Raw genomic sequence first — 19,556 nt, 5'->3', positions numbered from 1 at the left:
AATGGGCCTGCTCAACCTAGCTCCTGGATTTGTGAGGCTTTCAGGATGGGTAGCTATGTGGTTAGGCTCATGGTGGTTTGCTGGGTACCACCAGCATGTTGCAAGGGGCAGCTGGGCTGGTAAGGAATACCCACCGTGCACTTTAGGCTGCATTTGGATTGCTCCCAAATGCACACACTGCAATGGGAGGCTCCCAGCCAGCTGAAACAGTGCAGGCTGGTTGAAAAGAGCAGAGAAGGTCAGCAGTGAGTACAGTTCTGAGGAGTGGGCAAAGAGTGAACTTGCCGCACCATCTCCAGCAGAACGGGAGCTCACGCTGGCTCACACCGCCACGGCGGGCTGGAAACCCAGCACGGCTGTTCTCACCTTAGACCAGTCTCCAGTTTTCCACTCATAGCAGCCGGAGTAGTCCTCACACGCCTCCTCAGCTTTTGGCCTCGTGGACGCATCACATTTCCCTTGGGAGTTGGTGCATGTCACAGTTCGTTTCTGGGTCCCCTTGCCACAGTTGGCAGAGCACTGCAAGACACAGCAAGGGCATTCAGTACATTCCCATTCGGTTCAAGTCCATTCACATCACAGAAACCCTCACCGTGTACCAGGCCCAAGTGGGGAAGTAGACATGATGGTGCCTCATATTCCGTCCTCAAATGCTCACGGTCTTCAGTCCCGTTATCCCCTCAGGGGACCCTAGCCAGGGGGCCAGTCATGGATACAGGAGTCGGGACTCAGAAGAACTCATGGAAGAAGGTCAAATGAGGGAAGTGGAATTTAATGGCCAGCTAGAAAATTTAATGGGCAGTTCTAAAAGATCAATTCAGGGCACGAGTTCAAAGGGCAAACAGAACATGAGCTGGCAGGAGAAGCAGGGGCCAGCTGGAGCCAAGCGGGGCTCTGACCGAAAAGGAGTCTGGGCCAGCTGGAGCCAACTGGGGCTCTGACCACAAAGGAGTCTGGGCCAGCTGGCCTCTAGATACACAGGGCAAAGATGTCAAAAAGGAGGCAACAGCTAGAAGCCATGGGGGTTTCTCATAAGGCAAGCTTGGAATTTCAGTGTGGATACCAAGAATGGAGAGATCAACGCTCTACACAGTAGCACAGCTGACTTATTAGGAGACATGACAAGAAACAACTTGGAGAGGGGATCTGGGCAGAGCCAGGGTGATCACTGATGATGATCAAGCCCTCAAGAGCTCAAGAATGCAGTGTCCTTATGCGGTAAAGAATGACAAAAGCCAGGCAGTGGTGGTGCACGCCCTTAATCCCAGCACTTGGGAGGCAGAGGCAGGCAGATCTCTGTGAATTCGAGGCCAGCCTGGTCTACAGAGTGAGTTCCAGGACAGCCAGGGCTATGCAGAGAAACCTTGTCTTGAAAAACACAAAGGCAAAACACACACACACACACACACACACACACACACACACACACACACACACAAACACACACACACACACACACACACACACACACACACACACACACACACGGCAAGAGTTCAAGGAGTTGACAGGACACGGGGACACTAGGTCCTCTGGGAAACATCCAGATCCTGCCCCGACCCACTCCACTGTGGGAAGGCATGCCATACTGGCTGGTGAGGGCACTCATACATCTCTCAGAGTAAAAGGGAGCTCAGACAAAGCTTGTCACCTTTGGACTTGTCACCTTTGGGAGATCATAACTGACAAGAGTGACAAGCTGGTGGGTGAGCAGAGGGTATATGGTCTGTAGTCCCTAGTCAGTCGCAGAGGAATACAGACCGCAGCTCAGGGAGCCCCCATCCCCTTTTAATTTGTTATGTGTGGCTCGGTGAGAAGCACTGTCTTCACACACAGACGTGGAGGAGGCTAAAGGTTGCATTCTGTAGAGGAGACGTCAGGCTAACTCAGTTTATCATGGGTAGCAGGCCATCAGCAGGGTCTGAGGGATAATAAGCTAAGCTTTTAAAAAGTTTCATCATGTCCAGAAAAAAAAAAAAAACCAAACACATCTGTAGAGGACAAGCATTATTTTTGACATTTGTGTTATTGATGTTTATCCTAAAGTCATACCTACCTACCTTCTTCCTATGAACTTTTTCTTTATTTAAAATTTTATATGTATATGCCTGAGTGTATGTATGTGCCCCAGATATGTGACAGTGTCTTCAGAGTCAAGAAGATGACATGATATCCTCTGGAACTAGAGTTATAGCCAGTTGTGAGCCATCATGTGGGTGCTGGAAACGGAACCTGAATCCTCTCCAAGAGTTGCCAGTGCTGGTGACCATGAAGCCACCTCTCCAGCCCTGTGTGAACTCTTCTTCCTGTGGTACTTTGAGATTAATCTTGACTGGCTTGTTTCAAAAGGCACACACGTGCCTCAGAACAGGGGTCACCTGGAAGAGCTGGGGAAGCACATGTCTATGTGTGTGTGTGTGTGTGGCATTGGTAAAGTGCCAGTTGAAAGTGACCTCAGATGTTAGGGGCCACTCCATAGAAGACTTCAGGATACGGGGCCTCTTGGCCCAGCAGGGCCATGGCAGTGAATCCAGGTCACTAAAGTGATGGCTTCTGAAAAGACACACCAAGACCAAGCTCTCAGCACAAAAGAGGGACAGCACCAGAGGGACAAAGATGGGATAGGAGACAAAGGAGAGGGGAGAGAAGGGAGGAGGAGGGACATTTGCCCCAGAGGGACAAAGGACTGCCTCTGGATGAAGTGTAGGCAGACATGGCCCATAGGCAAATTGCAGCTTTAAAGAGAAAATAGGAGACCCCATGTTAGCATGAGTTGGTTTGTTTGGATTGGGCATGTTAATTAGGGTGGCCAAAAAGGGGGCTTTTGATTGCTGGACTTCAATACTTTGATAGCTGGACCTTGGTAGTCAGCCTCAGGGGGAGGAGGTGGCTAAATAAGGGAATAGACCTTGGTGGCTAGCTATAGGGATGTAATCTATGGTTTAGCAAGGGAGAGAGAAGAGGGAAGGACAAGGCCTGCTGAGCATGGCACTATGTCTACTCTGAGAGGTTGTCCTATTTCTTCACGTGGCCTTTTCCTGACCACTTCAGCAACTCTACCTTTAACATTGAACTTGTGGGATGTGTCCTGGTACTTGTGCCCATAGCTCCTCAGCAACCACAGGGCCAAGTTACCACCTCTGCCTGTGGTCAGTTCTGGTGTCCTACTCTAGTCTGTGCCACTCTCTCGTGCTGTGGAAAAATGCTTTTTTCACTGTGAATATGTATTACTGTAATTGGCTAATAAAGAGTGGATTGGCCAATGGCTAGGCAGGGTTTTTGAGGCAGAGAGAATGCTGGGAAGAAGTAGGGCAGAGTCTGAGGAGTCACCAGCTAGATACAAGAGAAGCAAGAGATGAACCTGCTGTGCTGAAAGAAGGTACCACCATGTGGCAGAGGGTAGATAAGAAATATGGGTTAATTTAAGTTGTAAGAGTTAGCTGGAGACAAGCCTGAGCTATTTGGCCAAGCATTTATAATTAATAATAACCCTCTGTGTGGTTATTTGGGAGTGACTTCCAGGACACAGAGAAACTCCACCTACTTTTGGCACCCAGCATGGGGCCAGGATTTCCACATAAGACCTAACAAAACTTAAAAAAAAAAAAAAAAAGATTCTAAGCACACAAAAATGAAGACAAATGTGGCTTCCTGATAACTGCCTTTTCTTGAGCAGGCTTGAAATTAACAGCAAACAAAGAGGTGTGGCTCCTTTAAGAGGTGGTTTCCTTGGCTTGTTGTTAGCTGCTAGTTACTGAACACTTAAATGGGGTTTATGAGCAGTGGGCGATGTGCTACTTGGTGGCAGCAAGGACTCAGTAACTTCTCAGAGCTGGGGCTGTAAACGTGGTTCCCAATGGTACTTCCACCATGTAGCCAAGCTCTCAGGGAATGGGGTGGGGGCAGGGGAGCTAGCTGCCAATGCCATGTGCTAAGGTACCATGCCAGCAACTAATATAGCTGTTTAAGATTTGTCTCATGTGATCAAAAAACAATACAGATGCTCAGTAAAGACAGATCTAGACGGAAAAAAAACCTCTAAACATGTTACCGCTAAATGTGTTTAAAAACGTGCAAAGGCTTGGGAGAGCAAGGAAAAAGGGTAAAGATAGTCATTAAAAATATAGTTTTAAAATAATAAAGTCCTTTAAAAGAGAGTAAATAAATATAAAAGAAAAAAGCCATTGCAAAGATGGAAAATACACAGAGTCTGGATCCTACATGTTATTGTTTTATCTTTAAATTTTTTGTCTGATAAGAGACACTAGATTATGAAAGCTGCTAGATTAAACCAACCTATATATTTTTAAAATGTCTTGACATCAAAATGGAAGTCAAAAGATAAGTTATTTTGGGGAAGAGGTTATGCTTTTATTTCCACAGGAGATGAGAGGCTGTGGATTCATTCCGGGTTGATATGGTCAGGTTTGATCAGAGAAGACCCCTTGAAAATCCTGACCACATTCATAAAGAAATAAACCTAGAAGAACTACAACACATGTGATGTATATTTACCTCCTCAAACATAAAACAAAAAATCGTCTTTGGCTGACCTGTGTATAATGCACAGTCTACACTTGTATTAATGCAGATATATATGTTACCTTTAAAAGTTTACGTATTTTCAGATCAAGGGACAGACACCAATAAAAATGATGGCCCAGGTGATCCAGTATCCAGAACAGCTTCAAGGCTGTTGACTGAGTTGATCCAGTATTACAGAATGCTCCAACTAAGATTTAATAAGTATCCTGATTTTCTCAAGTTTCTCCCAAAGATGCCAGTGCCCCAAGACAACAGAAAGCATTCTAGAAAAAAACAACATCCCAAAAGATGGATTATGGATGTTTGTTATCATTTAAGAGGGGTTGGTTACAAGTTGTTATTGGTAATGATCAGAAAAAAAGCTGAACAAAGATGATTAGATTCAGGGATTTTGTTCTGAAATGAAAAAACGGGGATATAGAAATGATTAGGTAAGTGGGTAGATTATTGAATCTACTTTTAAACTAAAAAAGCAACTACTAGTCTTAAATATTTTACATTGGTATGGATTTTTGTATATTGGTATAAATGTAAAGTTAATTTTGTTATACTGTATGTATATTTCTACTCTTGTTTAGGGTATTATGTTTATTCAACTCATTTAAAATGTAATGTATAATTAAAAATGCATATTAATAGTCATCTATAATAGTCAAACTTATAGTCATTTTAGATATGTTTTCAAGGTCAAACAGAAATAATTTTAGATAGACAGCTGATCTTCAAACAATTCAGAGATCTACAGAATATGATATTTATGATGTTTTAACAATATAAGGTTTGTAATTACAATGAGACATGTCTGCTCCTGGTAGCAACAATCTACTTCAGAGAAGATGATAGGCATCAAAGAAACTCCATGTAGAGTTTGCTTTTTTGTGGCAAAAATTAACCATGGAGCAAGAAACTGCCCTTGCCTTGACTGCTGACAGTATGCTGTTCAAATTAGACAAGCAGGACACAAAAGAAAGTGACTGCTGAACTTTGCCAAGATAAGGTAGGACAGCCATTCAGAAAATCCTGCTTCATAGATAACTCTGTCAGATATTCTGTGCCTTGTAGGCCAAAGATGGATGTCCCAATGTTACAGAGAAACCTTGAGTGACTGTCTAGGCAGCCAGTTGTTTCTGTCATTTCTCACATTTTTTGGAAGTCACTTGTTTGCACTTTCTGCTTACTTAGGTAATATTATTTCCTTCTCTGGTATCTGAGGGTGTTGAAGATTAGATAGTTATAGTTATAGTCTTCCTTGTTAACAGATTCAGAAAAGAACTCACTAAAGAGGTGTAAAATGTATAAGTTTGAAAGACATCAAATAATAGTTTTCAGTTGATAATACAAGTTAGGATAGAAATGTAAATTAGGTATAAAACTCTAGATTCACAAAGATAAGATAGTATTTTTTCTAAATTTACCAAACACATATGGACTGGATATCATACCTGTAGTTCTTTTTTTGGGGGGGTGGGGGTGGGAACAGGGTTTCTCTGTATAGCTTTGGAGCCTGTCCTGGAACTCACTCTGTAGACCAGGCTGGCCTTGAATGAACAAAGATCTGCCTGCCTCTGCTTATCAAGTGCTGGGATTAAAGGTGTGTACCACCACTGCCTGGCCATACCTGTAATTCTTACTTGATAACTGTTTTTGCTGTATATAATTTTACTATGCTAAAGTAAAACCTTCCTTTTTTATTTAGACAAAAAGGGGAAATATGGAATATTCTTTTACACTGTGTAAATGCATGTTGCTGTGATTAGTTTAATAAAGAAGCTGACTGGCCAATAGCTGGACAGGAGGTTAGTCAGGAGAATCAGACTAAGGACATTTGGAAGAAGAAGGGCGGAGTCAGAGGAGTTACCAGCCAGACAGAGAGAAGAAACAGGAGGTGCAAGATGAAAGAGGTAACACCATGTGGCAGAATGTAGCTTAATAGAAGTGCGGTAGTTAAGTTGTAAGAGTTAGTACAAGCTGGAGCTATCAGTTGAGCATTTATAATTAATAATAAACCTCTGTGTGGTTATTTGAGAGCCAGCTGGCAGGACACAGAAAAACTATGCCCACCCTCTGGAATTTCAATCACTGCTGTCCATTTGTTTTCTTGGCCAAGGGCTCGCTCTGTCCTCTTTGATCAGTAGCCCATTCCCTTGAGGCTCTCAGCCATGAGGATAGGCAGGTGCAGGTGGATGCTGCAAAGGACCCAAGAGGGTGATACTCAGTCTCTCTTTACTTCCCTGCAGGATGGGACTAAGAAGCTGAGGAGAAGAGGGCTTCTAACAACTTTGATTTCCTTCTGATATGTGGTCCTCGTTGCAATAAAGTCATGAGGAAGCTGGGGAGGTAGTGGGTGTCAGGGGTGATCAATACTGTTGGGTGAGTAAGTTTCTAAATCTCTTCTCCCATAAGAAAATGAAAGCCAGTTTCTAGCAGAAGGGCCATAGGTACATTGGCTCACAGCAGAAGGACAGAATCCCAGCTTTGTGGACAATTCAAAGAGGACGATTAGATTCCAAGTTCTAGGCAGGCAGCATCAGATAGATCCATGTGGACACAGGCTCAGGATTAGGGTTAGGGATGTGCAGAGACAGGTATAGAGGAATGTCTTTAAATCCTGTTTTGGTGGGCAACGCTTCCCAATGTGGTGGTCTTCCATGCTGTGAGGGGTAAGAATGGATTCTATTTTTCCCATAAGGAAGAGTCTGAGTGGAAAGTTTGGGGATTTGATCTGATTAAAGTACAGATCTTGTTTGATTGAGATCAAGGTGGTCAAAGCACTGGGGATTACATGGCCTGGGGAAGGGTGAGGGGGTTTTCATATGCCTCTGTCTCAGGTATAGAGGAAGAATCCCCATGAATAATAAACTAGGAACCTAAGTGTAAATAAAGAAAACCAACGAATTTTAAACTCTCCACTTTTCATCAAATATCTTAAAAGGCAGGATGAGGACCTCTGTCCTTAAATAGGTATATTTCAAGATTTGTCTGAAATTAAACTTCAGTTTAGAGCAGCCAATGGCAGGGTTTCTGTTCATTAAAAATGGGCCAAATACCTTTTTATTCAAAATAATTATGTTTGGCAATCAAAGAGAACTTTAAAAATATTTTCCATACTGCAGAGTGTCTTGGATCTAGCCTCCTTAAGTTCTCTAGACTACTCTATGTTTGGTGGAACCAGGAGAAGTCCATCCCTTTATTTAGCTATTTTTTGTTTGTTTTATATCCAAACAATCAACATAATTGTAATGTCAAGGCAAAGCCCTAAAGATGACTTCACCAAAGATAAAATGTTATTTCCAGGACCGGCATTCCTACTTAAAACTTAGGCCTTGACTTTGACCTCTTTCCAGCAAATTTTTTGGTGTGAGATTCGTAACTCTTGACTTGCATACCAAAGGCTGTCCCTCCCAGAATCTGACTCCTGCAGCCTGTAAGCACGGCCTGGCATTGCAGAGAAGACTTTGAAACCAGCTGCTCAGCTAGACCATACTACAGCTCAACCGTGTCCAAAGGAGAAGGAAAAGGTCAATGGGTAGCTGTCTGTCTGTCTGTCTGTCTGTCTGTCTGTCGTCGTCGTCGTCGTCGTCGTCGTCGTCGTCATCATCATCATCTGTCTCCTGTCCATCTATCATCTCTAGGTAGGATTTGCACAAGGAATGGAAATCAAATAGTACTTTTCCAGTGGTGTACACATTCTCAGAACTACATTATGTATGTTTGTTTGTCTGTTTCTAGCCATTTTGTTATTTTAGATGGGGCTTAGGGAAGTAGCTGGAGCGAACTTGTGAGCTGACCATGGGGCAGGAGAGGACTTGGGATATGGGGATGAGTTACAAATACCCTGGCGCAGACAGCACACAGAGGGACCTGTAGTTAAGGCCTAAGGCCCTTGCATGGCTTCAACCTCAGCGGCAAGCCCAGGCACTCACCTCGGACCACTCTGACGCCTCCCAGATAGACAGGCAGTCCTGGCCTTCACAGCTCTGCACTGGTGTCGGCCGGGGTTCTGAGCAGTAGAGGGGCCGAGTAGTGACATGTGTGCCGTTCTGTAGCTGGTACACGCAAGTCACCTCCCGATGTTGGAGACCCTTCTCACAGGTCGCCGAGCAGGGGCTCCACTGACCGGCCACCCACCTGCCCGGAGGGAGAAAGGACATTAAGAGAACAATCTGGTGGTGGGCAAGTGCGGAAAAAGACAGATCGAGAAAGCTTTGTCATCAATTCTGGAAATAATTCCAGACCTTCAGAACAGAGCGTGACCTGAGAGGTTATCTAGTTCAGTGGCCTCTTTGGTATAGGGAGCTCTCTGCTACAACACTCCCATGTTAGATTAAGTAATATTCCAGCTGGTCACTCCCTCCCTGTAGTGGGATCATATACCCTATCTGTTGTCATAACACATGCTTAGCTCAATGGAGTGTGAGTGGACATGAAACTGGTCATGTCCCAACAGCAGCTTAAAAAAAGATATTTTTGTGTGTGCATGTGTGTGCACAAGTGTATACATGTGTGTTTGGAGGCCACAAGAAGGTATTATTGATTCTATCTTGTTTCACCTATGCTTAGGGGCGGGGTCTCTTCCTGAACTGGGGGCTAATGTTTTGGCTAGGTTGGAAGCCAGGAAGTCCCAGCGATCCTCCTGTCCGCATCTCTCCCGGGAGCGAGGATTACAGGCGTTTGCAGAGACAACCAGCTTATTATGTGGGTGCTAGGGTGCAGAATCTCATCTTTGCAACTGTAGAACAAGCATTCTGAACCACCAAGTCATCTTCCCACACCCCCATTCAACAGAAGCTTTCCGTGTGGTTATGAAGTTGGCTGATTCTGCTTCCCACCCTCTACCATGAGACTCTAGCACTGTTTTAAGGCAATGTGATATGGGTTACCACAGCATTAGCTGACTGATACAGTCTGCACAGAGGCCTCTCTAGTGCCTGGATGAGTACACCAAGACCAGGTCCTTCCTGCCCTCCACGGCCCGAGAAGCCTCCAGACTAGAGACAGTAACTCGTGATGATGGCATCTCTTAGGCCACTAGAAAATGGTGCTGACGACGGCCCTTGAAAATGCTTTTCTCAAACGGTCTCCTCACTCGTTGTTTCGGTCATCTATAAATGTGCGTCTCTCAGTCGGCTTCAAGGTACTGGGAAACAACTGAGCAGTTTGGAAATCACAGTTCACCAGGACACAAATGAGGAGAATGCTCTTTGGGGGATGCCAGTGAACTGTCCCTGCTTGGGCCTTGGGTGATGAGCTTAAGCCTCTCTTTCATCCTTCCTTATATATTCCTAGTGCCCAGGAGCTTAATATTTATAGAAGCACCACCAACTCTAGAGGGTGAGCATGGACAGCCATTCCATTCTTTATTAAGATAGCTTTGAACACCATTTAATGAAATCTTACCAGGCCACCCCACTCTTTAGAAACGCTGGTAGAATTTCTAGAATCTTTTGAGTGGGCACTGGTCACCCATTTCTCCCTCTCCAGTTCCAACTAGCAAAGCTCTTCCTGTTGGACCCACCACTGATGCAAGAGGAACAGAGATGATAGTACCTACTGTGTGGTGTGGTAGTGGGAAGAGAAATACACTGTTTATAAACTGTGACCACAGCATCCAGCCCACGTTAGCCTGTGTGCACTCAGCTCTGTGTACACTCAGCCCCGTGTGCACCCAGACACAGTTGTGCTGTGGTCTCTTTGGTAGGTGATGGGAAACAGGGCAATGAGTTAGCATTCAATTTCTACTGACTGCTCCCACAGCACTAAAATAACATCTTATACATTTCTTCCTGTTCTAGGCTTCGAGGTCATGGATTCTCAAGCCCCCCTCATGGTCATGTTCTGCTCAGTCACAAATCCTCTTCAAGTGGATACATAGAATGCATGGACTGAGCAGCAGGAGAGAAGGCAGGCATTTGTTTTGAAATAGAGACACTGTCTTCATAAATGATTTCTAACTTTGTGTTATTTCTGTATTTAAACATTTTTAAAAGATTATTTATCTTAATGTGTATGTGTGTGTGCCTCAGGGTATGTATGTGCACCCTATGTGCAGGATCCCTTGCTGCTAGGAAGGAGGTGTCATAACCCTTGAAACTGGAGTTCCAGGCACTTGTGGGCTGCCATGTGGGTAAACCTAACCCAAGTCTTCTACAAGAGCAGTGAGCACTCTTAACTACTGAGTTGGTTCTCCAGTTTCTTCTTTCTGTATTTTTAACAGCCAGATCCTGCCTCTGTCAGCTCTATTCACTCTTCCTACCTACTCTCTCTCTCTCACGAGCTAACTCCTGGTCAGATCATCCTGACGGCTGCAATTGACATTGGGCTTATAAGTGTCAGGTGTGAGGGTGAGCCTGGCTTGGTGCTGGTGCAGCTGAGCTGACCCCAGCTGTAAAAGTCTCTCTGAATCTGTTCAGTCTTTTGTATTTCCCAAGTTTGAAAAGAACCTCTGCGCCCCAGTCATGAGACTATGGCCCACTCTAGGGTCTACAGATGTACTTCCAGTCCTGGTATCCCACAAGATGCCACCGTCCAATTACTGCCTAAATTCTGAGGGTCCACAGTCATGTGCTCAAGTGAATGTGGTAAGCTGCTCTGGTCCATAAGGATCACACCAGGTGGTCACTTTTCAACAGAGTCCAAGAGGAAAACAGAGGAGGGAAATGTTGACCTTGGTTACAACATGGGTGGTTTTTAAAGACACGCTGAGTGAAATAAGTGCATCCCAGTGACTACACTTACATGAGATACTGGAGTAGTTGTGATGGTTAATACTGTCAACTTGATGGGATCATTGAGGAGACAAACCTTTGTGCGTGACTGTGAAGGATCATTTAGATTTGGTTGAGGTGAGGTAATCTACCCTAAATGGGAGCAGGATCATTTAAGCTTGAGTCCAGACAGAATAAATGGAGACAGCCAGGGGAGCATCAGCATTCATCTCTTTGCTTCCTGGCTACAGAAATCACGGGACCGGTTGCCACCTGTTCCCACTGCCATGTTTTCCCTGCCATGATGGACTGACTGTGTCCTCATGGAATGGAAATAAACCCTCTCAGGTGGCTTTTGTCTGGTATTTTGTTGTAGTGACAAGAAAAGTAACTAACATAGCAGTCAGACCCACAGAGAAGAACAGAATGGGGTCTGGAGAGGCTAAGGGGGTGGCGAGTGTCTGTTGGATGGGACACTGGGTACCTGAAGAGCCCTCCGGCACATGTTCCCACCTGAGATGCATGCTGAGCAGCCTGCAGGGGTCACTCTGCCACACGTGTAGACCTTTCAAGCTTATTTTGGCTGCTTTTTAGGCAGACATATTTCTGCTTCTCGGAGAAAATACCCCAGTGAGGCATGAGAAGAAAATGAGTTTCTACACCCTTGAGTAATCTTGCTACTGCTTTTTTTGGTAGCAGGAAGCAACCATTTCACTGAACGATGGCTGCAGGAGGCCTCCCTCCTCTTCCTTAAGTACTTGGATATTACCATCCCACTCAACACTGCCGTGTCCTAAAGTTCCAAGTCCGCAGATCTGGGAAAGGTGCTCTGTAGGGTATTTTCTGCCACAGTTATAACTTAGGCCATGTTTTTCTTCACTTGTGATTCCTACTCACTTCAAGGGCACATAGCATTTATTAACCAAGTGAGTTGAGAGTTCTTCCAAGCTATAGAGCTGGAGTTCTTTATGAATGCACGGTGAACATGTCTCTCTCTCAAGGCTGTCCTTTCTTCATTCCTCTGGGATTCAGAATAGAATCTCTTTTGGTCCACAATAGACTTATTTCCTGTGCATGGACAAACTGAGCATCCTTTGTCCAAAATGCTGGGGTAAGAAATGTTTTAGATTCCTGGTTTGCTTTGGATTTTGGGAAATTTGCATATATATCAGGAGATCTCCCAGGCATTAAACATCTCAGTCCAAACACAAAATTCACACATGCAGCCTGAAGGTAATTGTATGTAGTATTTCTGGTGTACCCATTTTGACCACAACCTGTTACTTGTTGTGTGGTCAGGTATGGAATTTTCCACTTAGGGTACCATGTGGACACTGAAAACATTTTTAAATTTGTGGCATTTTGGATTTTGGAGTAGCCAACTTTAGCCTGTATTTGCTTGAAAGGTATACTATTCTAATTAGATGTTCTGGGTAGATCAGTGACTATAAAATGTACACACACACACACACACACCTGGAAAACATAGCTCAGTTGGTGAAGCCCTTACCACACAAGCATGAAGAAAGACTTCTTTGATCCCCACTCATGTACAATGCAAGCATGGTGGTGTGTGCTTACAACCCCAGGACTGGGACATGGCTCCCTGGGGCTCACTGGCCGGCCAGCCTAGTCTACTGGGCGAGTTCCAGGCTAGTGAGAAATCCTGCTTCAAGAAAAACCTGAAATGTGTGTTGCCCAAAGAAAGACACCCAAGCTTGACCTCTGGCCTCCACCCATACAGCATTTGCACCAAACGTGCAAATGAACACACATATAAAGACACTTTATCACAGATAGGTGTGTGCATAGGCACAGTTCAAGATCCATATGCATATTTCAGACATATGCATATACATTTTACTTTTTGATGCTGTAACAAATAACTAAAAATCTAATAGTTCAAGACAGCCCTGACTTGTGAACTTGAGGGACTGGGGATGCGAAGTTCACCCTAAGTGTTGGTGGGCTGGTTTCTTCCTGTCCTTTCCACTTCCTCCTCAACACCGCTCCCTTGTCCTGGTGATGGAGGCAGCCATCTTGGGATGAGTCTTGATCAACTCCCTATTCTCTTTTGCCTTCCTGTGATCACATGGGGTCTGTTTAGACAGCCCAGGATAATCTCTGTTTGTAGGCCAGATGATCGGCAACCTGTATCTGCAGGCTTAGGGCTCCTCAAAAAGAATTCCACAAAGTGGGTGGCTTAAAAAAAACAGAAGTTTGGGGGCTGGAGAGGTGGCTCTGCGGTTAAGAGCACCAGTTGCTCTTCCAGATGGACCCAACACCCACATGGCAGCTCACAACTGGCTATAGCTCTGGTTCCAGGGGAACTGACCCCCTCACACATACATGCAGGCAAAACACCAATGCACACAAAATAAAAATAAATAAATAATAAAAACAAAACAATAAAACCCCAGAAGATTATTTAGGTTTTCTCAGTTTTGCAGGGTAGACATTCCAGATCTGCATGTCACTGGAGTTAGGCTCCGTCTGATGGAAGGTCTGCAATCTAAGTCTCTCCTAGGCTCGGGGAGGGGCTGGCAATCTTCGGCATTCTGGCTCATGGGAACATCACCCCAGTCTCCGTCTTCATCTTCACATGGAGTTCTCCCTGTGTACCTACATCTCCCCAACTCCCTTCTCATAAGGGCATTGGATGAGGGGACCACCCTCCTGCAGTGTGACCTCATCTTGATTAATTACATCTGCAGTGACCTTATTTCCAAGTCAGATCACACTCTAGCCTCTGGGAGTTAGGGCTTTGACATAGTTTTCTTTAAACAGAGGCTGCACTTCAACCCACCACACAACTTTAGTTCTATTTTCAACTTAATTCTCTTATACTGTGCAACCCAACACATTTCCAGGTCCAAGAGAATAGGATGTAGGGGGCCAGTAGGCCGCTTATTACAGATTCATCTCATTCACAACTCTGAGAATTTTCAGCTTCCATTCACTAGTTTTTATACTAAGGATCAAACCCAGGGCCTTGTGCATAATAGGTAAGTTCTACCCATGAGCCAGCCCTGGTTCTCTTCACTTTCATATTTTTATTTATTTATTTATTTATTTAGAGTCTTGCTATATGGCCCAGGCTCAACTTCCAACTGAACTTGAATTTTCAAGCCTCCCACTTTAGCTGACCAAGTGCTCAGATTACAGATGTATACTACCTGCCTAATCAAAATCCATTTATTCACATTGTGATGGGGTTGATATTTAAACTAGACAAAGTTCTTGTGAGTTCTCCTGAAAAAATGATTGAGCTGTCACAGAAATGATGGTGGTGTCAGAGGTAGTTTTCTGACACAGTTTCTTTATGGTGAATATCCAGTCTTAGATGACTAAAAGGAGGACACATATTTCCAGATAGTTTCAATCATAGGAGACAGGGTGACATGTGGTATTTCAACACAATACCAGTGAACAAAGGAATTACCCAGGGTGCTTGGAGTTAACCTCATGCACCCTCAGCATGGAGGATAAGGAAGGATCCGGTATCAATGAGCAATTGGAATGTTCACCACAGTTGCTCAACATGTCCAGGTCAAGAAAGGAGACACCGGCATGGGATTCTATGTGCTTGTTACAGAGGTGGGCACATTCTGGACATAGCTTCGAAAAGAGAGCACACATGGACTTCCACAGCCTAGTATGGATGACAAACCACTCTAGCCATCCCAGGAAGCTTCAGGGCAGGCCACAGCCACTGAGATAGTTAGCTTGCTCAATCCTAGCCTGTTTGATCCAAATGCATTCATGCTAAATGAGTCCAGACTCCAGGGCTGGGATGCTCTGTGTAGCATCCTAGCCTTCGTGAGCCTTTGTTGAGGAGAAGGGGAGGGACTGATGAGTGGCCACTTGTTGGCTGTTTGACAAGTGCTGCAGAGGAAAAGTAGCTTGTTCTGGGTCCCCAAGGTCCAAATGAGATTGGCCAAAGAAGCAGGGCTCAGCAGTCAGGTGGGGAGGGCCTGTCAACAGAATATACATGACGGGTGGGGTGAAGTGCTGCAGTCTGCAGTGCCCAGTTCCTGGAGGGTCCTTATGGATGCTGCGCCACTGGGCCACTGAGTGCAGGGTTCCAGAGGGTCTTTGGGAGCCTGTAGTGCTATCTGGGTTGGAGACACTGGGTTAGGGATCATGAGCAAGGAGGTCTTAATGGAAACTGAGGGTAAGAATTATTTTCTTTCTAAGTCCATACAGCCATCCCTCTGTGTCTTTGAGGGAACAGAGTTCACGATCCCCTCAGCTACCTAAATTTGTAGATGCTCAAGTCCCTTATAAAAAAGGTATGGTATTCACACAGAACTAACACCATTCTGGATACTTTAAGTTGCCTCTGTATGACTTATAGTGCTGGAAATGCTAGATAAATAACCATCCTAGTAAATTATTTTGAGAATAATGACAAGATAAAAAACATCTGTACTTATTTAGCATAGACATAATCCTTTTAAAAATGAGTATTTCAGTTTCAATTAATAGTTTAACCAGTAGATAGAGAACCCACAGATGGGTGTGTGTATGTGTGCTATGTAGGAAGGAAAGCCCCTGAGACGGGGGCTTGAGAGTCTGAGTACTTTGGGTCAGATATGAATTGTGCCTCTGAGGAGACCAGGTATGACAGGCCAGGCCAGGGAGGGTGGGAGGATCATGCAAAGTCGACCGAAGAAGGGAGAATACCTGCAGCGTGAGGGTTGAGTGGACTGAGCGACAGTCTCTGGGTCTGATTATAGTACAGACTGTGGGTGGGTGAGACCTGGGAGGAAACAGTCATACTGGAGGTGTTGTGCAGCAGCAATTTCCTCCCGGTAGAACATTCTATCTTGGGAGAAGTTCATAAGACTGCCAGTTCTAGAGGGAAGTTCATGAAGACGCAGGAGGTACACAGTTTATCTCAGGAAGTTCCTGAAACTGAGCAGTCACACAAAGCCCTGGCTTCTCCAAGGTTAGACAGCTGTAAAGGCTGTGGAGAGACACCCTCTGGCAAGCCAAAACTTCCCAGAAGAGACGCCCTCCAGACCCTGCAGGTGGTGCTGAGCCACCTGCAGTCATGCAGCAGGCTCCTGGCTCTTAGCTTTTGGAGCAGTCACCCATACTGTGGTAGGCTTTGGTGACACAACTGTCTCCAGGTCATTTCTGCTCCCGTAAGTAACCCCCTCACATATATTCCTGTAAGTGACACCAACAAGATTATTGGGTCACCAAGTTGGGCTTTGGTGGTGCCTTAGTTAGTGTTTCTATTACTGTGACCGCAACAACTCTTCTAAAGGAAAACGTTTAATTGGGGGCTGGCTTGCAGTTCAGAGGCTCAGTCCATTATTGTCATGGTGAGAAGCATGGTGGCATGCAGGCAGACATGGTGCTGGAGAGGTGGCTGAGAGTTCTGCATCCGGATCTGAAGGCAGCCGGAAGACAAGGGGACTGGCTTGAACATCTGAAAGCCTCAAAGCCCGCCCCCAGTGACACACTTCCTCCAACAAGGCCACACCTCCTAACAGTGCCACTCCCTGTGAGCCTACGGGGGCCATTTTCATTCCAACAACCTTAGGTAGTATCCGTATTTTGGTCTGTTGTCAGTTCCCTATTTTGGGGTAAGTAGACCTTTGTTCAGACCTCCCCAGGAATAGTGTTACACAACAAACGGACCTCAGGAAGGGTAAAGGAGAGAGGCTGGTCTGCACACCTTTCTAGCCAGCTCCACAGACCTTCCTTGTCGGGTCTCACTCAACTCTGGGAGAGGCCTGACAGTGTGGTCAGGTAAGGAGTGTGAATTATCACTTCAGGGTGGTCTGGAATCAGAGGCAACCCTGGTTGGGAGACCCTGGTCACGCATACAGGGTGCATAAGGACAGAGGGACAGAGGGACAGAGAGAGGGGAGGTACAAGAGAGTGGCAGATGGGAGGCATGCAGATCAGCCAATAGGGAAGCAGGTGTTAGAGAACATGCTAGAAGGCTCCTCTCAATCTGAATTAGTCCTCCTCCTGCCTGTCTCTCAAGTAGCAGAGCTGACAGGCATGCTCTGCCACACCCATCTTCGGGCTCTCTTTTTCAGTCACATAAACATCCTTCCATCCGTGGTACACTTGACTCACTGCACCTCATGCTCAGACAGCAAGAGATGCTGGTGTATTGAAGCCAGACACTCTCAGCTTCTCACATAGCACCTGGGTTGGATGGACCCAGACTCACATCCTCCCTCCATCAGCTTGCCCGCTGTATGACCAGGAAGGCTCCACAGCCTGTGTCCCTTCTTTATAAAACGTCGGCACTGTTCACACCTCACAGGCTTGTTGGCTGAGATGACCTTTCCTGAGGGCCTGAGAACTCAGTGAGTCTGCCGTGCTTTGGGCCTCACAGATACAGACTACTCTGTGTGTGGTGGTTTGAAAGAAAATGGCCCCCAAAGGGAGTGGCGGTATTAGGAGGAGTGGCCTTGTTGAATTAGGTGTGGCCTTGTTGGAGGAAGTGTGTTACTGTGGAGGCGGGCTTTGAGGTCTCTTGTTTAAGTATCACTCAGGGTCACAGTCCACTTCCTGTTGCCTTTTGATCAAGATGTAGCCAGCACCATGTCTAATGTACACCACCATGCTCCAGCCATGATGATAATGGACTGAACCTCTGAAACTGTAAGCCGCCACCTCAATTAAATGTTTTCTTTATAAGAGTTGCTATAGTCATGGTGTCTCTTCACAGCAACAGAAACCCTAAGACACCATGTAACTATTATTTAAAATGTAGACATTGGTTCTGTCAAGAGGAGCTCTGTTTTCCCAGGGGACCCCTGGGAAGGGCATCTAGGTGGCCATCCTGAAGCAAGATTAGCAAGATTCCCCTGAAGTTGATTTTTCTCTAATTCTTAATAAGTTTGCGTGATTCTGTAGCACGGATCTTAAAAGGTCTTATTAATAAAAACCAACCTGGAGCCAGGTATTGGGGTGAACGCTGAAAGATCAGAGAAGCAGAACAAGCCACAGCCACCTCACCTCACCAATTCCTCAGCTGATCCTGTTTCCTCAGACTGGAAACCTCTGTGCCCTCATTCAAATGGATCTCAGCTGAACTGCTGCTAAAAGCCTAAAAGCTTAACCTAGTTCCTGGTCCTCTCGCCTTAATATACCTTTCTGCTTCCTGCCATCACTTCCTGGGATTAAAGGCATGAGTCACCATGCCTGGCTGTTTCCAGTGTGGCTTTGAACTCACAGAGATTCAGATGGATCTCTGCCTCCCAAGTGATAGGATTAAAGGTGTGTGTGCCACCATTTTCTGGCCTCTATGTCTGTCTAGTGGCTGTTCTGTTCTCTGCCCCCCGATAAGTTTATGAGGGTGCACAATCTACTGGGGGACACAGTATAACACCCCATGATTCAGATGGGAGGAGCAGGTACGATAACATGAGCCCGCTGCTTGAGGACTAGTGAGTATAGCTCAGGGATCTTATTTCCTTTGAGCGTTGGGATCCACCATGCATGGGACAACAGCAGAGCAGTTTAAATATTATTTGAACAGCAAGCAATGCATCTAGACAGCACCTCACAAGCACAGGGAAGCTTGCAGGGATGTGAGACCATTTTCCCTGGCATAGGACTTCCGTCCCCTGGTACAAATGCCCAGCTAAGGGAAAACCAACCCTTTGCTCGGTCTCACTGCGGTGACTCGGTCTTTCCTAGGACACCTGTGACTTTGTTCCATATGTGTGCTGTGGGCCTGGGGGAGGGGATGTGCCAAGTCTTGCCAAAAGTCCTTCCTCCCCGTCTAACACCAACCAACACCACGAGGACCCCGCGTAGCCACGGACCCGCCCATCTGCTCCGGACTGAGTCCCTCTCCCAGCTCCTGGCAGACTGGAGCTAGCAACTCCGAGAACACGCAGATAGCTTTCACATATGCCATTTATAGTTTCTGAAGACAGGAGACTGCTTTTATTAAACAGATGTGTGTGAGGAGGAGCAGCAAGGAGCCGCAATGGTGACCCACGGAGCCTGGATGGGATGTTCTCCCCGGGGAACCAGCAGGGCCCCTTTACGGCCGCGTTACATGAGGCTTCAATTCTGCCTCTCTCCACTTAAACTCGAGAATTATGAGTTCTCATATACCATTCCCCGAAAAGTAATATTATTCACATATTTGTTTTTTAAAAGAGGAAATGAAAATCTGACATGCATCATGCCGGCCTGTGGATATGAGATCTCCTAGAAGCAGGCACCTCTGTCTGTGGAGAGGCCCAGCTACTCCCGATGCTCTCCGTGGCATGGCCAAGAATGAGCACTCTGGAAGGAAGCAACCTCCATCCCTGAATCTTG

The 19,556-nt window shown here is 45.8% G+C and overlaps 1 protein-coding gene across 1 annotated transcript in view; it reads right to left on the bottom strand.

Moving 5' to 3' along the window:
- Adamts17 (ADAM metallopeptidase with thrombospondin type 1 motif 17) overlaps positions 1-19,556 on the bottom strand; it is a 332,924-nt gene that overhangs the window by 20,569 nt on the left and 292,799 nt on the right. The window contains exons 20-21 of the mRNA XM_042277783.2: positions 8,469-8,673; positions 367-519 (exon numbers count right to left, since the gene is read on the bottom strand). Coding sequence (XP_042133717.2) covers positions 367-519; positions 8,469-8,673 — 358 coding nt within the window. The remainder of the gene's footprint in view (positions 1-366; positions 520-8,468; positions 8,674-19,556) is intronic.

This window comes from Peromyscus maniculatus, chromosome 1 (assembly GCF_049852395.1).
Source record: "Peromyscus maniculatus bairdii isolate BWxNUB_F1_BW_parent chromosome 1, HU_Pman_BW_mat_3.1, whole genome shotgun sequence".
NCBI classification, from domain to species: Eukaryota; Metazoa; Chordata; class Mammalia; order Rodentia; family Cricetidae; genus Peromyscus; species Peromyscus maniculatus.
This window is presented reverse-complemented; position numbering and strand designations above follow the sequence as displayed.